Here is an 18,607-nt window from a genome sequence, read left to right on the forward strand (position 1 = left end):
TTTTAATGTATTGCTATCATATGATTTCTTTAAAGTTCATTATGTGCCATCTGACGTCTTACTTAAAAGCGTTGTGAAGTTGGATATTGGCTTTGGAATCTGTGGAGCTATAGATAGCTAGCTGTCATTTCCAGACATGGAAAGATTACTATAGTTCATTGTTGTCAGTGGCTATTGTGTGCAGCCAGGATGTCCTGGGGAAAGAGCGTGCATGGTTTAAAGTTGATGTTAAGTACATCAGCATTCCAGCGGTAGTAAGCTTGAAGAAAGCTGATTGTATCCCACTGAATTACTAAGAGCTTGGACTGACCTTTTTTAGCGGAGCGGTGGTAATTCTGAAAAATTTGCAATTGGTTATTCCACTTGTGATGGATCCTGGAAAGAAAGGATTTCTCTGGCATATAAAGTGTAAAGCTTAACAAAAGTCTTCCTGGAACAGGAAGGCAGAGTGAAACAGAGGCATTTCTTTAGGGAGAAGTCATCTGTATTAATGTCTGTTAGCAAAGTGAAAGAAGGGCACTTTCTCTGAAGACACTGCAGCTAATGGATATACAAACGTTTCAGTGGTAAGTGCTTTGAATGCGTAGAGAGTTTTCGTTGGTTGCTTTTAATTTTGAAGCAGTTTGTATTTCATACCTGCATTCAAAGAATTTTTCCAGTCATCAGTGGCTGGTGATCAAATAGATATCGTAGTAGCTGTTGTTGCTTAACGCTTTGGAATGCAGAGTGTAGATTTATAAGTGGTGTTATCTCTGGAAAGCTGAGGTTTTCAACAAACTTGAATTTTAAAAAAAATAAAGAAATCCATTGCTATTTACAAAGTTGTTTAAAAAAATCCTGTGGAGCTTTGAGTCTCATTTCAAAATAAGGTGCTAGAGGCATTTTTTTCATGTAATTGTCAAGTGTGGAAGAATGAAGAGGTAGGAGAAGCCTTCATTTAACAGTGAACTGTGGCAGCAGAGACTGTTAATATTTTTGTATTACATGGTGGGTTGAGGTTTTTTTGCTGTAGGGTTATTACAAGGCATTCTTCCAGACCTGCAAGTAATTGTGAAAATAACCCACGAGAAGAATATGCATTTTCCCTAATAGCTTTGTATAGAAAGAGTTGTTATAAAAATGTTGATCAGGCCTGTTGGCGGGCTGTGTAGAAGGGAATGGATTCAACTGTGTTAAAAACTTTTCCTTTCACAAAGGAAGTCTAATGGGGGAGCAGATTACTGTACTTTCTTTGTTTGTTACCCATTAGTGTTTAGGCACCTGGCAGGAAGTTGGAATACTCTTTAATCTTAAAGTCTGTTGTTTTAATTTGCTTAGAAAAGGTGTATGGAATGGGCGACTTTTTAATGTCATTTAAGTCTTGCTACTTCTAAAAGTCATTGCGGCCCATTATTTCCATGTTTGTACTTGAAATGTAAGTTAACATTGTAGTAACTTAATGTAAATGTCACAGGTCTTGCAAGAAGTGGTGAAGAAGGCTGAATGCCACTGCAGCATCTCTGAAGCAGATGAGCATTCAGTGTAACTGAAGCATCTAGATAATGAAGAATATTGCATTGCTTAAAAAAAAAATTAAACTTTTGAAAAATAGATACTGATGTGAAATTGTCATTTCTCGCAATGTAAAATTGACCAAAAAATCCATCTAGAGGGCTTGGCTTTGGCTCAAAGGTGTGTGCGTGACTTCTCTATAAAAAGATTTCCCAGTCACCAATGATTCAGGAGTTAAGTTTGGAACAGAGAAAAATTGTTGTGCTTTTTGTCGTCTTTCTCCCTTTTCCTCCTTGCCCAGTAGTTGTTAATAGAAGCTCTGGATTAATCATTCTTCTCATCTCTTTATTCCAGCACGTTAAAGGCTCAGTACTGAGTAGCTAAATGCTTGTTGTGATGACCAGTTTAAATCATCTAGTTCAGCTAAGAACGCTCCTTTTCCTATTTTGGAACAACAATAGTTATGCTGAGTTTCTTCCCCACTTTTAACAGGCAAAACTGAGGGGTTTTTGCCAGACTATGGAGCTAGTAATTAAAGGGTTTTGCAGTGGACACTACCTTTTGATAGCTTTCTGTTTGTCCGTACTCCAGCTAGAAATCTTATGTTCTGGATACATACACAGGATCGCATAGAGTTGGGGGGGCCACCCCCATAAATTACTGTTCCTGTTCTGAATTCTGAAATTTGTACCCAGAAAATAGAGGTTTTTTTTCAAATATTTGACTGCATTTGTGAGCTGTTTTGGGGTGGTGCTGCTGCTCTGGGATTTTTTCTCTTCCCCTCATTACCATTGCAATTAATTTCTCTTCCCCTCATATTACCACCATGTTAGTGTATTGTGTTATTTTCTTTAGTGTTTACTACTTAACTAATCTTTAAAACTGTACTTTTTCAGTTGTTCAGAAAAGTCTGATGTTGCGTGTTCTGTAGGAGACTGTGTATAAAATTTGTCTTTAGGCCTAGTAAAGCTGCTCGATTGACCTCACCTCTCACCCTTTGGTTTTCATTTTTTTTTCCCAAGCGGTGAACTTCAAAGAAGTTAACGAAGAAAACAAGAGAGAACTCTTCAGTGAAATATTTTCTTCCATTGAAACATTGGCATTCACCTTTGGAAACGTGTAAGTTGGAATCCAGAAGGAGTTTTTAAAGAGCTCTGTGGAACTGAATCAAATTAAAACTAAACGACAACAGCACAACCTCTAGTTTTCTTTTGGACAAATATTAGCTGATAAACTATTTATTTTAAATTAACCACATCCAGAACCATTTTACTTCTTTGTTTGGGTGTTTATTTTGGTTTGGTTTTTTTCTCCCCTTAACAAAGAAGACGCTGATGGTATAGAAATTGTAGGGCATATAAGACTACTTCTCAAAATTGTTTGCAGAACTTTTAAAGGATATTAAAAACACTGTCTGAATTTTTGTTCTCTGAAATTGCTTGGTGAGGTAAAGTAACGAAGTAACAAAATTCTTTGTTTCTCCGGCAGAGTTTCGGACTTCCTTATGGGAGATGTAGACAATGGCTCGTCACTGGGACTTCCTGTATCTCGGAGGAGTCGGGTGGGTTAAGCACGTTCTCTGTCTTAGAGATTTTCATTTCCACTGCAACTCTGTGCATCGTGGGGCTGGGGTGTTTGTAGTTCTCAAGAGTGTTAGAACAAGGTTAAACCCATGAAAAAAATTCATTTAAGGTTTCAGATATGTGAATGTATTGTCAGTTCTAAATGCCAGTGATGGATCAACAGGGCTAGTGCTCAAGTATGTAAATTATAACCTGCTGTAACTGTATTTGAGATTTTTATATCAATTAACTGAAAAAGTAAGTAACTTAAAAGTAAGATACTTGAATGACTTGCATGCTGGAGTCGTTAGAATAGACCTGTTAGACCTAGGAGCTAAAGGCTTAGTGATCTCTTTTTGGCTTTCAAAGACTGATATTCATTACAAAATAACCTTTTCTTCTTCCCAGAGCCCAGTTTGTGCTGTAGCTGTTTGACAATTCACTGAAAGAACTGAAATAGCACTGTCAACTTGCACATAGTCAAAGAAAAACATTAGGGTTTTAAACTCCACTTTAAACACGTTGAGTATGAAATTAAAAATGCTCAGTACCAAATGATCTTCTGAATTTGTGTATCTAGAAGCAGGCTCTTGAGTAAATCAAGTCAAATTCAAAGTTACACGCAAGGAAAATGCAGTTGGTGATGGATGTGTATGACAACCTAAGTTGCAGTAAGGTTAAAAATTCTAGATTGTGGGGTTTTGAAAAGGCTTTGTTGAAACGTACTTAAGGCTTAGCATTCCTTCACACAGGCTTGATCGTAGCAATGCTGTGCAGCTACAGCTGAGAAGTAGACTTCTTAAAGTTTTGTTCCCTTTGATACCACATGTGAGAGACATGGATGATCACAGGATTTCTGCTCCTGTCTCTGCTACAAAACTCATCTTCGCAAACAATGTGGAGGGGGAAGAGGCTACTCAGAAAACTGGTTCCAGCAGACTTAGAGGATTAGATTGCTGATAAGAAGTATGAAATAAAATAGTATAGAAGGCAGCATCTCATGTTACTTAAATGAGATGATTTGAACACGTACTGTTTCAGCTGATTGGTATTTGCCAACATTTTAATCTTGTAATGGCTTTGCAATGCAAAAATGTGTTTCTGTGAGTCAAGATGGTCCCATATATTGTGTTGTGAACTGAATGCTTGATTAAAAGATCACTCCTCTGAATACAGGGGTGGGGGAAGACCAAGGGGAAATTAAGAATATAAAGAAATGAAGAAGGATTTCTATTCCAGATCCTCCAGAAGCCACCAGCTAATATTTAAAAGCTCTTTTTTTGTAGTGTGATTTGCTTTTCCTAATGTCGAAGGGAACTATTATAAATTTTGGAGCAGGCAGGATAATATAGTTGAATTACTTGGAAATGTGCCTTAAATTTAAGGGCACTTTCATTCAGGCAAATAAATACACATTTAACATTTCACTTTTATTTGCAATTCAGAGACCGATTTGCGAACCAGCTAGGAGTTGAGTGTTAGAAGGAATTAAATGAAAATATTTCAGTAGCTGTATTAACTTTTCATTCCTGTAGATGAGTACATTCAGTGGTTGAACATAGATAGCAGCTAGCTGTACCTTAAAGATTAAAGTATAACATTTGGTAGAATTTACCATGTAAATGGTTTGAGGGTTAATTAAGGAGAGAGGCTTTAATTGCCTCTGAAGTCTGGGACCTCTGCAATCGAAGGGGGCTGGGGTGGGGCTGATCTTGCTTCTCTTGGCTGCAGGGGAGTCTACATTCTTTAATTTGGGCATTCCACTTGGAAGCTGAAGTTAAATGATATGTGTACCCCCGCTTCGCAAATGTAATTGTTCTCATTTTAGCCCTTTCAGTACAACCAGAAGCACAAGGTGGAAGCAAAGATATTTCTTAATTAAAAACAGAGGAGCTCTAGGATACATTGGGAGAGATGAGACAGGCATGTCTGACCTTGCATTATTCAACAAGCTGTGAGAAGGATAACATGTTCAAAATGTGTGCAGACGTTTGCCTGTGTCAGGGTGAGAGTTCTTGGGTGATGGGGGGAAAAAAAAGGCAGAAGAGAGTGGTTAAAATTGAGAAGTGAAAACTGTCTAGAAGTCAGCCACCTTCTTTTTCCTTTCCTCTCCCCCTAGGCTCACTGGAATGAGTCATTTGTTTGAGGGGGCAAGCTCTATGGGTCAAGTTCTGATAATAAATCGTAGGGCATAACTAAAAGTAGTTGTCTGTGTGCTTGCTTTTAAAGCATGGTATTACATATTTGCTGTGGGGTGAATGTGGATGGATGAACATTGATTAGCTGCCCTAAGTAGACTGTGTGCCTGAATTCCTGGAAAGGAGTGAAGAGTTCTCAGGACTGAAATTATTGAGGTCCTATAGAATTGGAAATAATTTTTGGGAATTAAGGGTTAAGTGCCTCCTGAGTTAATATAAAGTATGAGGGGTTTTATTTTCTCTTATTTGTTCTTCCCTAATAACTGTATGGCACTTAAAAATCTACTTGAAGACAGTAATACTTTATACCCAAATCAGAACTAAATCCAGGAATGTTTGGGCTTTCTGTGCAACTGAATATTGATCCATTTCTAAATTCAGATTTTATTTCTTTTTACCATTTGATTGATAGACAGCTTTGTATGGATTTCCCACTCGTTCTGAAAAAGCCCTTCCGTTTTACTGAAACTCTTCTATTAGACAGTGATTGTACTGGTCTTGTACTTATTTAGGAATGAAGCTGTTGTTCAGACTGTAGTTTGATTCTGTTCAATGTACCTGATGATTAATACCTTGCATGTTTTGGTGTGTGGAAAAGCTGCTTTTGCTGTCAAGTAAGCAATGATTGTTGAGGGATTTTTTTTTTAATTATTTATTCTCAGTTTCCATTTACATTAGAAAAACCCCACAAACAAACAAAAAAAACCCTAAACCAAAAACATACTACTTGCATCATTGTTACTGTGCTCCATTTATCTTTAAGTCCTGAAAAAAACCTACACCAAAGTCTAAAAGGGAAACAAGCTGTTCTTGTAAAGCTTAAGGCCACTCTGCAGCTATTTCTTGGCCTTTGTTTTCTGCCTACTCTCTGCTTCTGAGTCTTCAAGAGTGGTTTATTCACTTAAAATTAGGTAGAGTTGTGGTGGCTTTTTTGGGTTTTGTTTCTTTTAAAAAGGAGGGTGGTTACTAGGTCAACTTCTTATTCAGTTACATTTGTTCAGCAGCCCGGTTTACAGCACAGTCCTACAAGTCGTTAAACTTGCAAAATGCAGCATGAGGACAAAAATAGGGATGAAATCTTGTGCTAAATTCCTTTTATTACTGGGTGAAGTTCTGTCAGCTTGTACTGACTGTCAAGGCTTCATTAGCAAGTGTTATTAGTCAGTTGTTGTGCCTGCAGTGTACCCCTGCAAGTAATTTAGGAGAAATCGTAACTCTGTTCCCATGAGGAAGAAATACAGGATTATACTGGCTTGTAGAATGGTGTCTGTTATATGTATGTGATGTTAGGTCTCTATAAATACTGGAATAGGCTTCCCAGGGAGGTGGCTGAATCACCATCACTGGAGGTGTTTGAAAGATGCACTGACATGGTACTAAGGGATATGGTTTAGTGCCAGGTTTGGTAGAGTTAGGTTATGGCTGGACTTGAGGATCTTAAAGGTCTCTTCCAACCAAATGATTTTATGAAATACTTTTTAAAAGACAGGTAGGGTTCTAAGAAGAGCTGAAGGTCATTTAAATATCAACCCGATTTGATAAACAATTAACTTTTTTCACCACAGCCTTTCAAGATTGTTGGTTTAATGATTCCTTGCTATTTATTATGTCTCAATCAACAGCTATGGGAGCTTAGAAGGTATTGGAGTTACAGCACAATTTGTTGCTTTATCTGCAAAATAAGAAAGGGGCAGATGATGCCATTTGTTTTGTTAGCTGTCAATTTTAGGGAGAGCTTGTCTTCCCTAACTTCATGTTTTGTTTCTTGTACACCAGTCTTTTGAGAATCTTTCAGTGGAGTCTGGGGGTTCACTGCATGAAAGGGATGATATTCAAGGTAGGTTATTCATTTAATATTAATAAACACCATTCTGTATCTGTGTTTTCATCTTCTAAATTGTTATAAATAAGTTGCTAGGTCACTTTTTTTTTATGTCTGTGCTGCCATTAAAACTTGACTGTAAAAAATTTGCAGATGTTTTCCATGTTTGTGCATAACCAACCTGGATTGCTTTTTGGGGCCAAAAAGAACCAAGGCCTGAAGCACTTCTGTATGTCATCGACCGGTTGGTGTTTTGCTGGGTCACTTTCTTTAAGAAAGTTATGCTGACCATATGACTACTCCAGATAAAATACTATGACCTTTTAATTTGTTCTAAAGCCTCTGTCAGTCCTGTTTAGAGTCAACAAGCATTAAAGACCAACTCAAGATCAGAGCTGCTTAAGCATTCACAGTTGGCTAATACTGGCTTTGCTCTCAGTGTGTGGTCACGTCTCAAATTCACTTCTTTGTGGTCGATGCTTTATCTTCAGGACATCTTCGAGCAGAGGAGGTCGATAGCATGCTCCTAAGAAATGACAATGGAATTGAATCGGCTCTGTCCTACGCTAAAGCTTGGTCAAAATATACCAAGGATGTAGTCGCATGGGTAGAAAAAAAGCTTAGCTTGGGTGAGTGGCTTTTTTTTTTCTGGCATTTAATCAGCTTTGTCATGATGAAATTAAATCTGTTGTCAGGCCTCTGTGCCGCAGACTGTCAATAATGTGATTTCTAAATTAGTAGCTGTTCTGCTGAAGTGGGCAGAACTGTCGTGCATTTCCTATAATTAAAGGCCTGTAACAAAGTGAAGGTGGTCCCCTGTATAGCCTGTATCTTAGAGGGAGAATGTAAAAAAGCATTTAGCATGTGGTACAACTGTTAGCGTAAACAGTAACTCTGAATTTCTTTTAATAGAAGCAGAATGCGCTAAAAACTTAGCAAAAATGGCTGAAACTGCTAAAGCTGTTGTTGGACACCAGGTGAGTACATCTTAGGGGGCTTTATTTTAAAGTCTTAAATATGTATTGGATGCCTTGCCCGAAAGTAAAACTTGAGGATGTCGAGGAGTGGATTTTTCAAAGTTGATACAGAATTGATTTTTACTGTAAATCACTGGTTAAAATACCTGCTGTGTTTTCTAACTTCCCATCTCTTGTGGAAATTGGGATATATAAACTTACTTTTGTTGAAAATGCAGAATAGCCTTTTAGTTTTCACAATATGGGTTTTTTTTTCTGTCTAATGTGTTCTGTGATTTGAACTTGTAGACTTCTTTGAGTGTTTTCCTAGTAAAATGAACCCTTAACTGAGAAATTAGTGATTTTTCTACATTCATACCTAACTCTGACTTCCACATACAAATACATGACTAAATTGAAAATGTAGTTCAGTTACACAGACAGTTAGAATGTCAGCGTGCCTTTACCTACCTAGAACATTAATTTTTTGTTGTGTGTGATTTTAGGATTATATGCCATTCCAATCAATCTTCATTAATGCTTTTCAAAATGATATTGAGAACAATCAACTTTGCCAACAAACAGCTGCTGCTCTCCAGTCTAACAAATTTGTGCAGGTAAGCCTGAAGAAAAAGATTGTTTAGGTTTTTAAGATGTTTTTAACAGCAGAGACTATTCAAAAGAACAAACTTGCAGCCTATAAGCCTCTTATATACTCTGTTAATGTTTCCTATCCAGCCTCTTCTCGGAAGGAAAAATGAGTTGGATAGACAAAGGAAAGATATCAAGGAGCTTTGGCAGCGAGAACAGAAAAAAATGGTTGGTATTTCTTTTGTCTTTAAGTATTCAATGTAAAATTCTTCAACGGGACAAAGCTTTCAAACAAGGCTGTTACACACTTGAATTCACATGTAGAATCTATGAGGCTCATTGGATGCAGTATGTAATTGTCAATCTCGTGGCATACTTGTATTTGTAAGAGGTTATCTTCCTGTGACTATGGACTTTGAACGGCAGCATGCAGACCTGTGCATAACAGCCTCTTCAAACATCACCTTAAATAACTAGGAAAATTAAAATCATTAATTCTTTTGCTTTTTTTCCTTTGTTGCGTTCTCCAGCAAGAGCTGGAAGCCGCACTAAGAAAAGCGAAGTTGCTGTATACGCAGCGTCAAGATGAATATGAAAAGGCAAAATCCTGCACTGCCCGTGCTGAGGAGGAACAACTTAGCTCGAGTGGAAGCTTTATGAAAGATGTCAGCAAGCAACTGGAAAAAAAACGAAGGTTAGAAGAAGAAGCTCTTCAAAAAGTAAGAGGTTTTTGTTCCTTGCTTTTAAAGATAAGTCTACACTGGCTTTACTCACAGTTTCCCAATGGGAGCATTTGAGCAAGTGTTCTGTTCATAATTCTTTTAATCATGCTATGCTCTTTTGGGCTCGTATCCTGAAAGGGAATCTACAGTTACAAGCGTCTTGTGTGGTTTTTTATTTGCTTCTTGCATTAAGGCCTGCAGTCCCTCAACCCGTTACACTTGTGTTTTCTCTAGGCTGAAGAGGCCAATGAACACTATAAAGCAAGCATGGCAGAGGCGGAAGAAAAAAGAAATTACTTGGAAAGCTTTAAAAGTGATGTCTTAACACAGCTTCGGGAGCTTATTTACCAGTGTGATCTTACTCTTAAAGCTGTAAGCATGCTTTTTAAAATGCATTTGGCACAGATATATAAAGATTGTTAAGATTAAGAGAGAGCCTCCTCTGTAGCGTTAAGTAGTTAAAATAGAAAGATTTCAAAGAACAGAGATGAAAGCCAATAGAGAGAGAAGGAAAACTTTTAATGTTTGTGGTGTTCTCTTTCTGTCAGGGGTTTAAAAAAAAAAAAGCCAGGGGAGGGTGTTACATGTCTTGAATGTTTTTGGGTTTCTTTGAGTTGTTGACTTGTAAGAACCCTAACTGCACAAATGTTGTAAAATCTCTTTAAAAGTATTGATGGCAGTAGTGTTACTCGGTTGCTTAAGACTCCAGCTCCCATTCCCATTATTTCCGTTAGTGAATAAGCAAAGATGTTTGGCTCAAGCACAGAGTGGACGTTTAACACGCTACACCATGGAGTCTGCTAATCTTGGTCTCACTGCAGGATCCATTGCGACTAATTTAACGTATTAATTTAATGTATGTAAATAAAGGATTGTTACAACAGTATATCTACGCCCACAGTTTTTTAAAAAGCTTTGATGCATACTTCTATAGATGAGACAAAGACAGTTTAATTCTGAGGTAGGTAGGGAATATAAAAAAACCCAGACAACCTTCCTATACACAAAGCAACCCAAAAACCTATCCATAAGAGCAGCAGAAAGCTTAGACAAGCTTGTCAGTTCAAGTATATCTAAATAGCAAACTGCTCTGCAATCCCAAAGCTGAAGAAGCAGCCACACAGTGTCCCCTTCCATGGTCTCTGTCTTGTGATAAAACATGGTAGAAGTTTTACGTAATTTAACAAAGAAAGTGTTAAGTTAATCTGTTCTGTTGGAACAAGGAGTTTTGTCCATTTCTTTTCTCAAAGTGGTACCAAGTTTATCTGGGTTTGGAAGTCCCAACCACTTCACTGTAGTGGTGACTAACATTCCCTCCAGAGCATGAAAACTGCCTTCTTGGTAGCAACAAACCTTGCTGTTTATCTTGATAAACCCAAAGTGGGAAGCCATTGGAATTGCCTTTGCTACCTAGAGGATTTAATAACCCGGAGAAAAGAAGAATACTAATATCTGTACTACAGATGAAGGTTTTGGAGCTGTCTTTCAGGAATCTTGTACAAATCCTTAGAAATTTTATTATTTTCTAGATATTTTTTTTCTAGTCTTCTGGTTTACATAATTTTCTGTTACGATATGAATTTTGGTTGAGCAAAGTGCAAGTTAAATATCTAGTAAGTGAACTGCAAATATGGAAATTGTCTTTTCTCCCAACAGGCAACAGTCAACCTGTTCCAGCTGCAGCACACTCAGGTTGTGTCTCTTCCAGTGAACTGCCAGTCCCTCTGTGAGAGTGCCAAACTCTATGACCCTGGTCAGCAGTATTCGGAGTTTGTGAAAAGCTTGCCAAAGGAAGGTGTTCCTATTGAATCAGGTTCTTTTGAAACCCCGAGTTCCCAGGTTGACGGGTGAGTCCCAAACTACAGGCGGCACTTGCTTGATTTAGGATTAAATGCTAGGCACACGTGTTTAACAGTAAAACATTTCTGAAGGAATTAAATGAATCCTGGTGTTTCACCGTTCTTTACCATTCTCTATTTCTTGGACTCATCTTTTGATAGATTATTTATAATGTTGACATTAAAACCTGACTTTAAATTCTGAAGCAGAATGTCATCTTGTGTAATGAGACTTGCGAAAACATAGTCAATTCTTGCACAACAATTGTCAGTGTTACTATTTTAAAGCAGATACTGGTTAATAAAACGTAAATTGTGAACTCTGTGGTGTGATGTGGCAGGAGTATTTGATAATCAGTTTCTAAACTCTGCAGGCCTTGTTGCTACAGGATCTCCTTTTCTTATTTTTTACATTTGGCAACTTTTTTGGTAGGAAGTTTTGCTTGATTTCTGCCTTGTGCTATGTGACCACATGTCCTAATGTTGTAACTTAGTTATTTTTTTACAAGCTGTGTGAAATGGCAGTTTTTACTGTTAATCTATTAAAGACATAGCTAATGTGGAAGTAAAAGACTACAAGACAAGAAGACAGCTCCTTGTGCCAGTAGGCCACATGCTTTTCCACCTTTAACTTGTTGTAAAGTAGCGTTCTTGGCACTAAAACGCCAGAACATCCATTCCAAGCTGTGGGTTTCACAGTTCTACAGGAAAGTGTGGTCATCGTCTTTCAAAAGGAAACTAAGTACAAAAAAACTGCTTGAGTCAGACTTCTACCAACAAAAGCCAGGAAATTCAAAGTTAAAGCTGAGATTCTTAGTTCTTGTCTGTAAATTTCCTGCCTTTTAAGACTGATTTAGGCTATACTCATAAACTTTGACTTAGGGGGATTTAACTATGCAGCTCCCTGAGAAACCGATGAGCATGAAATTTCAAGCTGTGTGTGTGCTCTCCCAGCTATGAGATTTATAGGAGTGTGTTTTTTCTCCTCTTCTCTCCCCACCTTTTATTTTCTTTGAGGTGGCCTTGTGATTCTTCATGTACTTGAAGTGATCATCATTATTATTGTTTAGGCCTGGATTTATTTAAGAGACAGTGGCTTGGACAATGCAAATTCTAGTGTTTTAAGGTCTTTTTTTTGTTGTTCAGTTGGACAGGGTAGAACTGATTAAGGAACAGCTTCCTGACTGTGAAACTTGGCTAGCCAGGCCATTTTGTCCACAGGGTGCTTCAGCATTTTACATTAATTACTGTTAACTGTTTTTTGTCCTTATCTTGAGAGCAGATTTTCACCATGCACTGATTATAAGCTTTCTGGCAGCTTAGAAAAGCACAGCACTTTAACACCTACCCATTTCTAGGTGAATGGTCCTGATGGAGGAGAAGCATAAAAGTAGGATGCAGGATCCTCTGAATTATTCTGGCCTTTAGATGAACAGATTTGCTGCTTTTCTTTATTTTCTCCTCCCAAAGTCTGCAAAATAACAGTCATAATACCTTGCAGAGATGTAAAAAAAGGTGATTTACATGATGGGAGAACACTGGGAAACTGCACATACCTAATTTAAAAGAAACTGCCGCTCTTTTCCTTCTTATTATTCCTTTTTAAATTGGGGCTTTAATAATTACATGTCAAATATGTATGTTCATGAACAGCAATTAACAAACCATTTTTAGTGCCCCGGGATAAAAAAAAAAAAACACAGTGCTTTTAATTTAATTCTATCTTACTCATATTCTTCAAATTATTCTTCAAATTTCTTTTTTTTGAAGGGTTTTTAATAAGCAGTCAACCAACAGTGTCCATACATCACATGGGAACTTATCTCAGTGTTCAGGAGATTTTCCTGCTCAGATGTTAGATGATGTGGGAAGCCCATTTTATCATCGCTCGCAAAAGATTGGAGAGAAGAGATCTTCCAGCAGCACAGATATCCAAGGTAGTTCCCTATTTCACCTGGAGTTCAGTCTCTAAAGAGAAATAGCAGAAAAAGCAGGTGTTTGATGTCTCACTGTCAGAAATGTACCACTGAAGAGGTTAAAAAAATGTATTTTAAAGTTCGAAACCTATAAAACAGTTATGCACTTGAGCATAAAGACAAATGGAAAACTGCCTGTATGTATACCCAAATTCTTTCACAAGACAGATGGGATGCAATTCAAATAGCAAGCACTGTCACGCTCAGTGTACTCAACTATTTCAATTAACTTTAGTAAGTTAAAATCCATTGTTTTTGTAATCAAGACATTGATTTCAAGTGTTTTGCTAAAGCAAAAGTATCAAGTTTCTGCAATCAATTTTCTTACATCCTCAAGCTGTTACAGGAATATATGCTGTGGTTTTTTTCACTATTTTGCGTAATCGTGTTACTTGCAATACTTCACTATTTTATATCAATATCGTAGGTATTGAATAAATCTGGTATTTATATTATCGTACGTACTGAATATCGTATTGAAGTCATAGTCTTTCAATAAAAAGAAAGTAATAACATTTTCTCTTTAACATTTGGTATCTGTGGATTTTCTTTTCAAAAGCCATACGAGGGCCACCACCGTTCAGATCGTGGTCAGTCGGCAACCAGAGCGGAGGAATGTGCAGCGATTCTGAAAGTGCGGGGGGAAGCAGCGAGTCACGATCCATGGATTCTCCATCTGCTAGCCCAGGTACAGCTACGCTCACTGTTATACCAATTTGAAGTCCTTTCTTTGGACTGTTTTACATTAATGAAGACAGCGCTGTTAGTTTAGCAAGCGTTTGCCAGAGCCTATACTGAAAATCACAGAATCAGAATCACAGAATCGCTCGGTTGGAAAAGCCCTCTGAGATCATCACGTCCAACCGCTCCTGTCTACCCCCTAAACCATATCCCTAAATGTACGGTTAGGTGGAACTGATGCTTTCAGCTTCCTGAAAATCTCTCTCATCCTCTAGGGGATTTTAAAAGGCGACTTCCCCGAACACCTTCCACTGGTACTATGTCGTCTGCAGATGATCTTGATGAAAGAGAGCCACCATCTCCTTCAGACTGTGGTAATGTTGTTTTCCTTCCTGAAGTCCCCAGAAGATGTTTTTTATTGTAGAGTGTAGCTTTTCCTTTTAACTTGCTTAAGAAAAGTAAATTACCAAGGCTGCGACTACCAACAGCGTTGCTTTTCAATACAGTCTGCGCCACTTGAGGTTGAGAGCTGAAGAATGATGTTCAGGTCATTTTAATGAAGCGGTGCAGAATTGTCTTCATATATTTAGATTAACTATATGGGCAGCCTTTGAACACTTCTAGTCTCTTCACCCTCCTGGGGTAAACAGAAATGATCCACTAATGGTTCCCTCCAGACATTTGTGTTTAACATTAGCTGCATGGCTCTGAGGTATTTAAGATCACTTCTAAACTTTGAAGTGAAATGCAGATACACAGAGTTGGTAATTGGCAAAAAGTAGATCCGAACGTTTAGGGTAATAACTGAGATTTTATCCTTTTCAACTTAGATAAGAAAGTCTGGCAGTGTCTGTCCCAGATTTGACCAGACCATTTCTAATTTTCAAATGAGTTTTGACCATGTAAAGACAGTGTTGCGACAGGTACTGAAACTTGAATAACTGGGTTATCAGAACTAGTTCTGTGGGATGTCTGCAGTACTTACAAACTAGTTCTGAAATACTTGTGGCGCTTGCTCAGTAAAGCCCTTAGGAAATTCTTCAGTTAGTCCTTATTTCCTAAACGCATACTTTGCCTTCTAGGAATGAGCCTGTGGTTAACAATACTAATTTAGATCCAGAATTAAAGCATGGCAGGATGTTAACAAATGCAAACTTTCACTTGGAGTGGTATTGTTTAATTAATACTTGAGCTTTTAAGAAGCTTTCTGGGCAATTAACTGTATGTGTTAACTTTAAGTTTTTCTTTGTAAAACAAAGTATTTTGGCTCACAGAGTTGTTGATGGCATTTTCAGTAAATTGCTCGTGAAAAAGTGCTCACAAAGAGCGCCAGTTGCTGTTTTGTTTTAGGATCCTCTAGAAAAATGTTTTGTTATGAGGGGAGATTGGGAATGAGTAATCCTTTTTTATTTTATATGGGTTCTGCTGTGAGTGTGTGTTAATTCTTCGCTGCTGCAAAGTACGCTCGAAATATTTCAGAAACGCTATAGGCCAGCCCATAATGTCCTCCTTCATCCTTTAGTACAGGGTTTTGGAATACATAGAATGAAAATTTCATGAAGAGTTGCTTTTGAACTACAGGGCAATTGGAATTAAATATTCTCATGTTTTCACATGCCATTAATACAGGAGAAAACTGAAATACTTGAAAGTGCAAAACTGACTGATGTATGTATGTGACTTTTATGTATGATTATTTGATACTTAATGTGTCTGTTCTGTAAGCTGTAATGTTGTGTTGCTTCCTGGGATGGAAATGTTTTTGATTACTTCGATAGTTGTGGATATTTACAGAATTTTGGGTTCTGCAGCACGGTTCAAAAAAATCAGAATAAATACCCTATCCCCACAGTAGATATTAGAATGACTGTAACAGGGAAATTCTCTCCAGGTTTAAATGATCTGACATCTGAAACTGCAAATTCTCCAGGACCTTTCAGAAACACTAATATGTCCAAAGCAGCACAAACACACAAACTACGGAAGCTGAGAGCTCCATCTAAATGCAGAGAATGTGACAGCTTAGTCGTGTTTCATGGAGCTGAGTGTGAGGAGGTAAGCTGAAAAGCAGTTTAAATTGCTGCTTGGGATTTATGTCAAATTGGGAGTTTGGGAAACTTGCATTGTTTTTCTGCATAAAAAATACAGACTTTGTGGCTCATAGAATCATCATGAAATCAAAGCAAAAGCACAGTAGACTATTAAATCTTCCCTTTTGTCTGCATATGGTGTGACAAACAGCAGAGAGATTTCTTATGATGTCAGATTGTATCAAACCATGTTCCTTTTTGTTTTTACTCCCCTGTAGTGTTCGCTTGCATGCCATAAAAAGTGTTTAGAGACCTTAGCTATTCAATGTGGGCACAAAAAACTTCATGGAAGGCTTCACTTGTTTGGAGTGGAATTTGCCCAAGCTGCTAAAAATGTTCCCGATGGCATTCCTTTCATCATCAAAAAATGTACGTCAGAAATTGAAAGCAGAGCACTGAATGTCAAGGTATGCTCAAGCTTTTTTTAATGAAACTGAAGTATGAACAGCTAAAGTTTAAAAAACACTTTATATCGTTGATATCATCTGTGTTTTACACTTGCCTTTCAAATTTAAAATAGAGTTGTGTTGGACTTTTAATTTCAGGGCATCTATCGTGTGAATGGAGCCAAATCAAGAGTTGAAAAGCTATGCCAAGCTTTTGAAAATGGAAAGGATTTGGTTGAGCTCTCAGAACTCTATGCACATGATATCAGCAATGTTCTCAAGTTGTATCTCCGGCAGGTATGTACCTGAGAGGTCAGATGGAAAACTGAAGTAGTGTAGTATATTTTTTCAGTATAAGAAGGAAAAATATTTATTTCCAGCAGCCTTGCAGCCAAAGATTAAATGAGTGCCTTGCATATTTGCAGTAGGCTTTTTTATTTTCACATGGAGCCTGTGACAGAGGCAGGGAAAGCTGTGAGATTACTGACTGCTGGTATTGCAATCTGTATTCCACGTGGGCACGATGTCTCTTTAAATATTAGTGCCATATGCAGAACAAGCTTTGTCTGTTCCCTTGTACTGAAGCTTAATTTCTAAAACCTTTCCAGTTACTGAATTTGCCTGTATTATGTGAAGCTTAAAACATTCCCATATTCTTGCCTCAGCATGCAGACAGATGCTAATATATTGCTGTTAATAGATGCTAGCAAAAATTTCATGGAACACTTATAATGGTCGTAATGATACATTCATTATGGAGGGATTATGCATCTTTTTCTTTCAAAATGGAGCTTTAAAGCTTCATGATTGAGTTTTCTAAAAGAGCTTCAGTATGTATCTGAGAAAATGAGGCTGGGATGTTGCCCAGTGAAATTACAGTCACTCAGGGAACCTGTTAACCTTGAAAGGAATAATCCTGAGCAGTGTGGTCCTGTCCTCATCCTCACACTGGCTGTCAGAGATGCACACTCCAATCTCGTGATCATCACCATTAACTTAAGTGCTTTTGAAAGATTAGAGATGAAATCTGACTACTTACTCAAATAAAAAGCTAGCATATTATGTACATCATACTGGGGTATCAGCTTGAGAGAATGTGCTGTATTTTGATTTTTAATTAAGTCATATTACTTCCTTTGCAGCTGATCTGTTGGTGTGTTTTTTAGGTAAACCTGGTCATTTTAAATGCAGGAACAGTGCTAAAAACATGCAGTCAAGACTTTTTTTAGACAGAATCCTGAGTTAAATCGTATTTGAAACTATTTTTTAAAATTGAGTTTTTTGTAGTCGTCCTACTTTTTGCTTTTATTAAAGCTGGGGCAATGCAAAAAGCCAGGTCAGGTTTGAGTTTTTGTCCTTTTTTTGTAATTCCCTTTATCATTATTAACATTCATATTCATGCTGAGGGAATAATTCAATCACAATTGAAAATTAATGCTGTGTGGCCTAAAATCCAATTTTTAAAAAAAGGAATATGGACCAAACTTGATGCCATGTGTAATAGTGGACTGGAAAAATAACTGCTCTGTTATCATAGCATTTGTGCATATGTACTGTAAAACCCTCCCTCATAGCAATCACTTTATTGAAATCTGTACATGTATTGATAAGTGCTTAGTCCTGTAGCTATTGCAGGAAAGGTCTAGCAAAAGATATCTAGAGAAAGGTGTAGGGGAGAGTGGTTTTGTTACCTGGGATTGGATTTGACAAATTGTGGTTTGAGCTAATGAACAAGGATTAAACGGTGTCATCATCTAAGGAAAGATGCTAGATGAGATGAAGGGAAAAAAAGGAAGGAAACAAAGAAGTTACAGTTATGGCTTGAGAGTGTTTCTGAATATTGTTTTGTTTTGTGTTTTCTTTCCCAGCTTCCAGAACCCTTGATTTTGTTTCGGCTTTACAATGAGTTCATTGGACTTGCAAAAGAAAGCCAGCACATTAATGAGGAATCAGATGCTAAACAAGCTAGCCCCAACTCAAAGAAAAGACAGTCCATCTGTATTGAACTGAATAGGATCATCATTAAAATTAAAGATCTTCTGAAACAACTGCCTGCACCAAACTATAACACTCTTCAGTACCTTATTGGACACCTTCACAGGTGAGAGAAGACTTTAAATGCAAACTGATATTGAAAAATAAACGGCTCCATGCTAGGAAACTCTTGCACCTTTTTGATGACTGCAGAGGGAGAAGACACGTATGCCTTAGATGTTGTTCTGGTGCTGTTTCTTTTTCCAATGTAATGAGTTCTCAGGTGAGAGAAGAATAGGAAATGGAAAGAAAGGAGGGAA

The 18,607-nt window shown here is 37.6% G+C and overlaps 1 protein-coding gene across 1 annotated transcript in view; it reads left to right on the forward strand.

Annotated features, from left to right (window-relative positions):
- Positions 1-18,607, forward strand: part of ARHGAP29 (Rho GTPase activating protein 29) — a 50,455-nt gene that overhangs the window by 28,686 nt on the left and 3,162 nt on the right. The window contains exons 3-19 of the mRNA XM_010185789.1: positions 2,514-2,610; positions 2,980-3,052; positions 7,028-7,088; positions 7,565-7,702; positions 7,986-8,050; positions 8,536-8,646; positions 8,768-8,848; positions 9,151-9,339; positions 9,577-9,714; positions 10,999-11,189; positions 12,951-13,117; positions 13,716-13,844; positions 14,113-14,211; positions 15,729-15,892; positions 16,146-16,334; positions 16,473-16,610; positions 18,182-18,414. Of these exons, the coding sequence (XP_010184091.1) occupies positions 2,514-2,610; positions 2,980-3,052; positions 7,028-7,088; positions 7,565-7,702; positions 7,986-8,050; positions 8,536-8,646; positions 8,768-8,848; positions 9,151-9,339; positions 9,577-9,714; positions 10,999-11,189; positions 12,951-13,117; positions 13,716-13,844; positions 14,113-14,211; positions 15,729-15,892; positions 16,146-16,334; positions 16,473-16,610; positions 18,182-18,414 (2,263 nt within the window). The remainder of the gene's footprint in view (positions 1-2,513; positions 2,611-2,979; positions 3,053-7,027; positions 7,089-7,564; positions 7,703-7,985; positions 8,051-8,535; positions 8,647-8,767; positions 8,849-9,150; positions 9,340-9,576; positions 9,715-10,998; positions 11,190-12,950; positions 13,118-13,715; positions 13,845-14,112; positions 14,212-15,728; positions 15,893-16,145; positions 16,335-16,472; positions 16,611-18,181; positions 18,415-18,607) is intronic.

The sequence above is a fragment of the Mesitornis unicolor genome, unplaced genomic scaffold (genome assembly GCF_000695765.1).
Source record: "Mesitornis unicolor isolate BGI_N332 unplaced genomic scaffold, ASM69576v1 scaffold246, whole genome shotgun sequence".
NCBI classification, from domain to species: Eukaryota; Metazoa; Chordata; class Aves; order Mesitornithiformes; family Mesitornithidae; genus Mesitornis; species Mesitornis unicolor.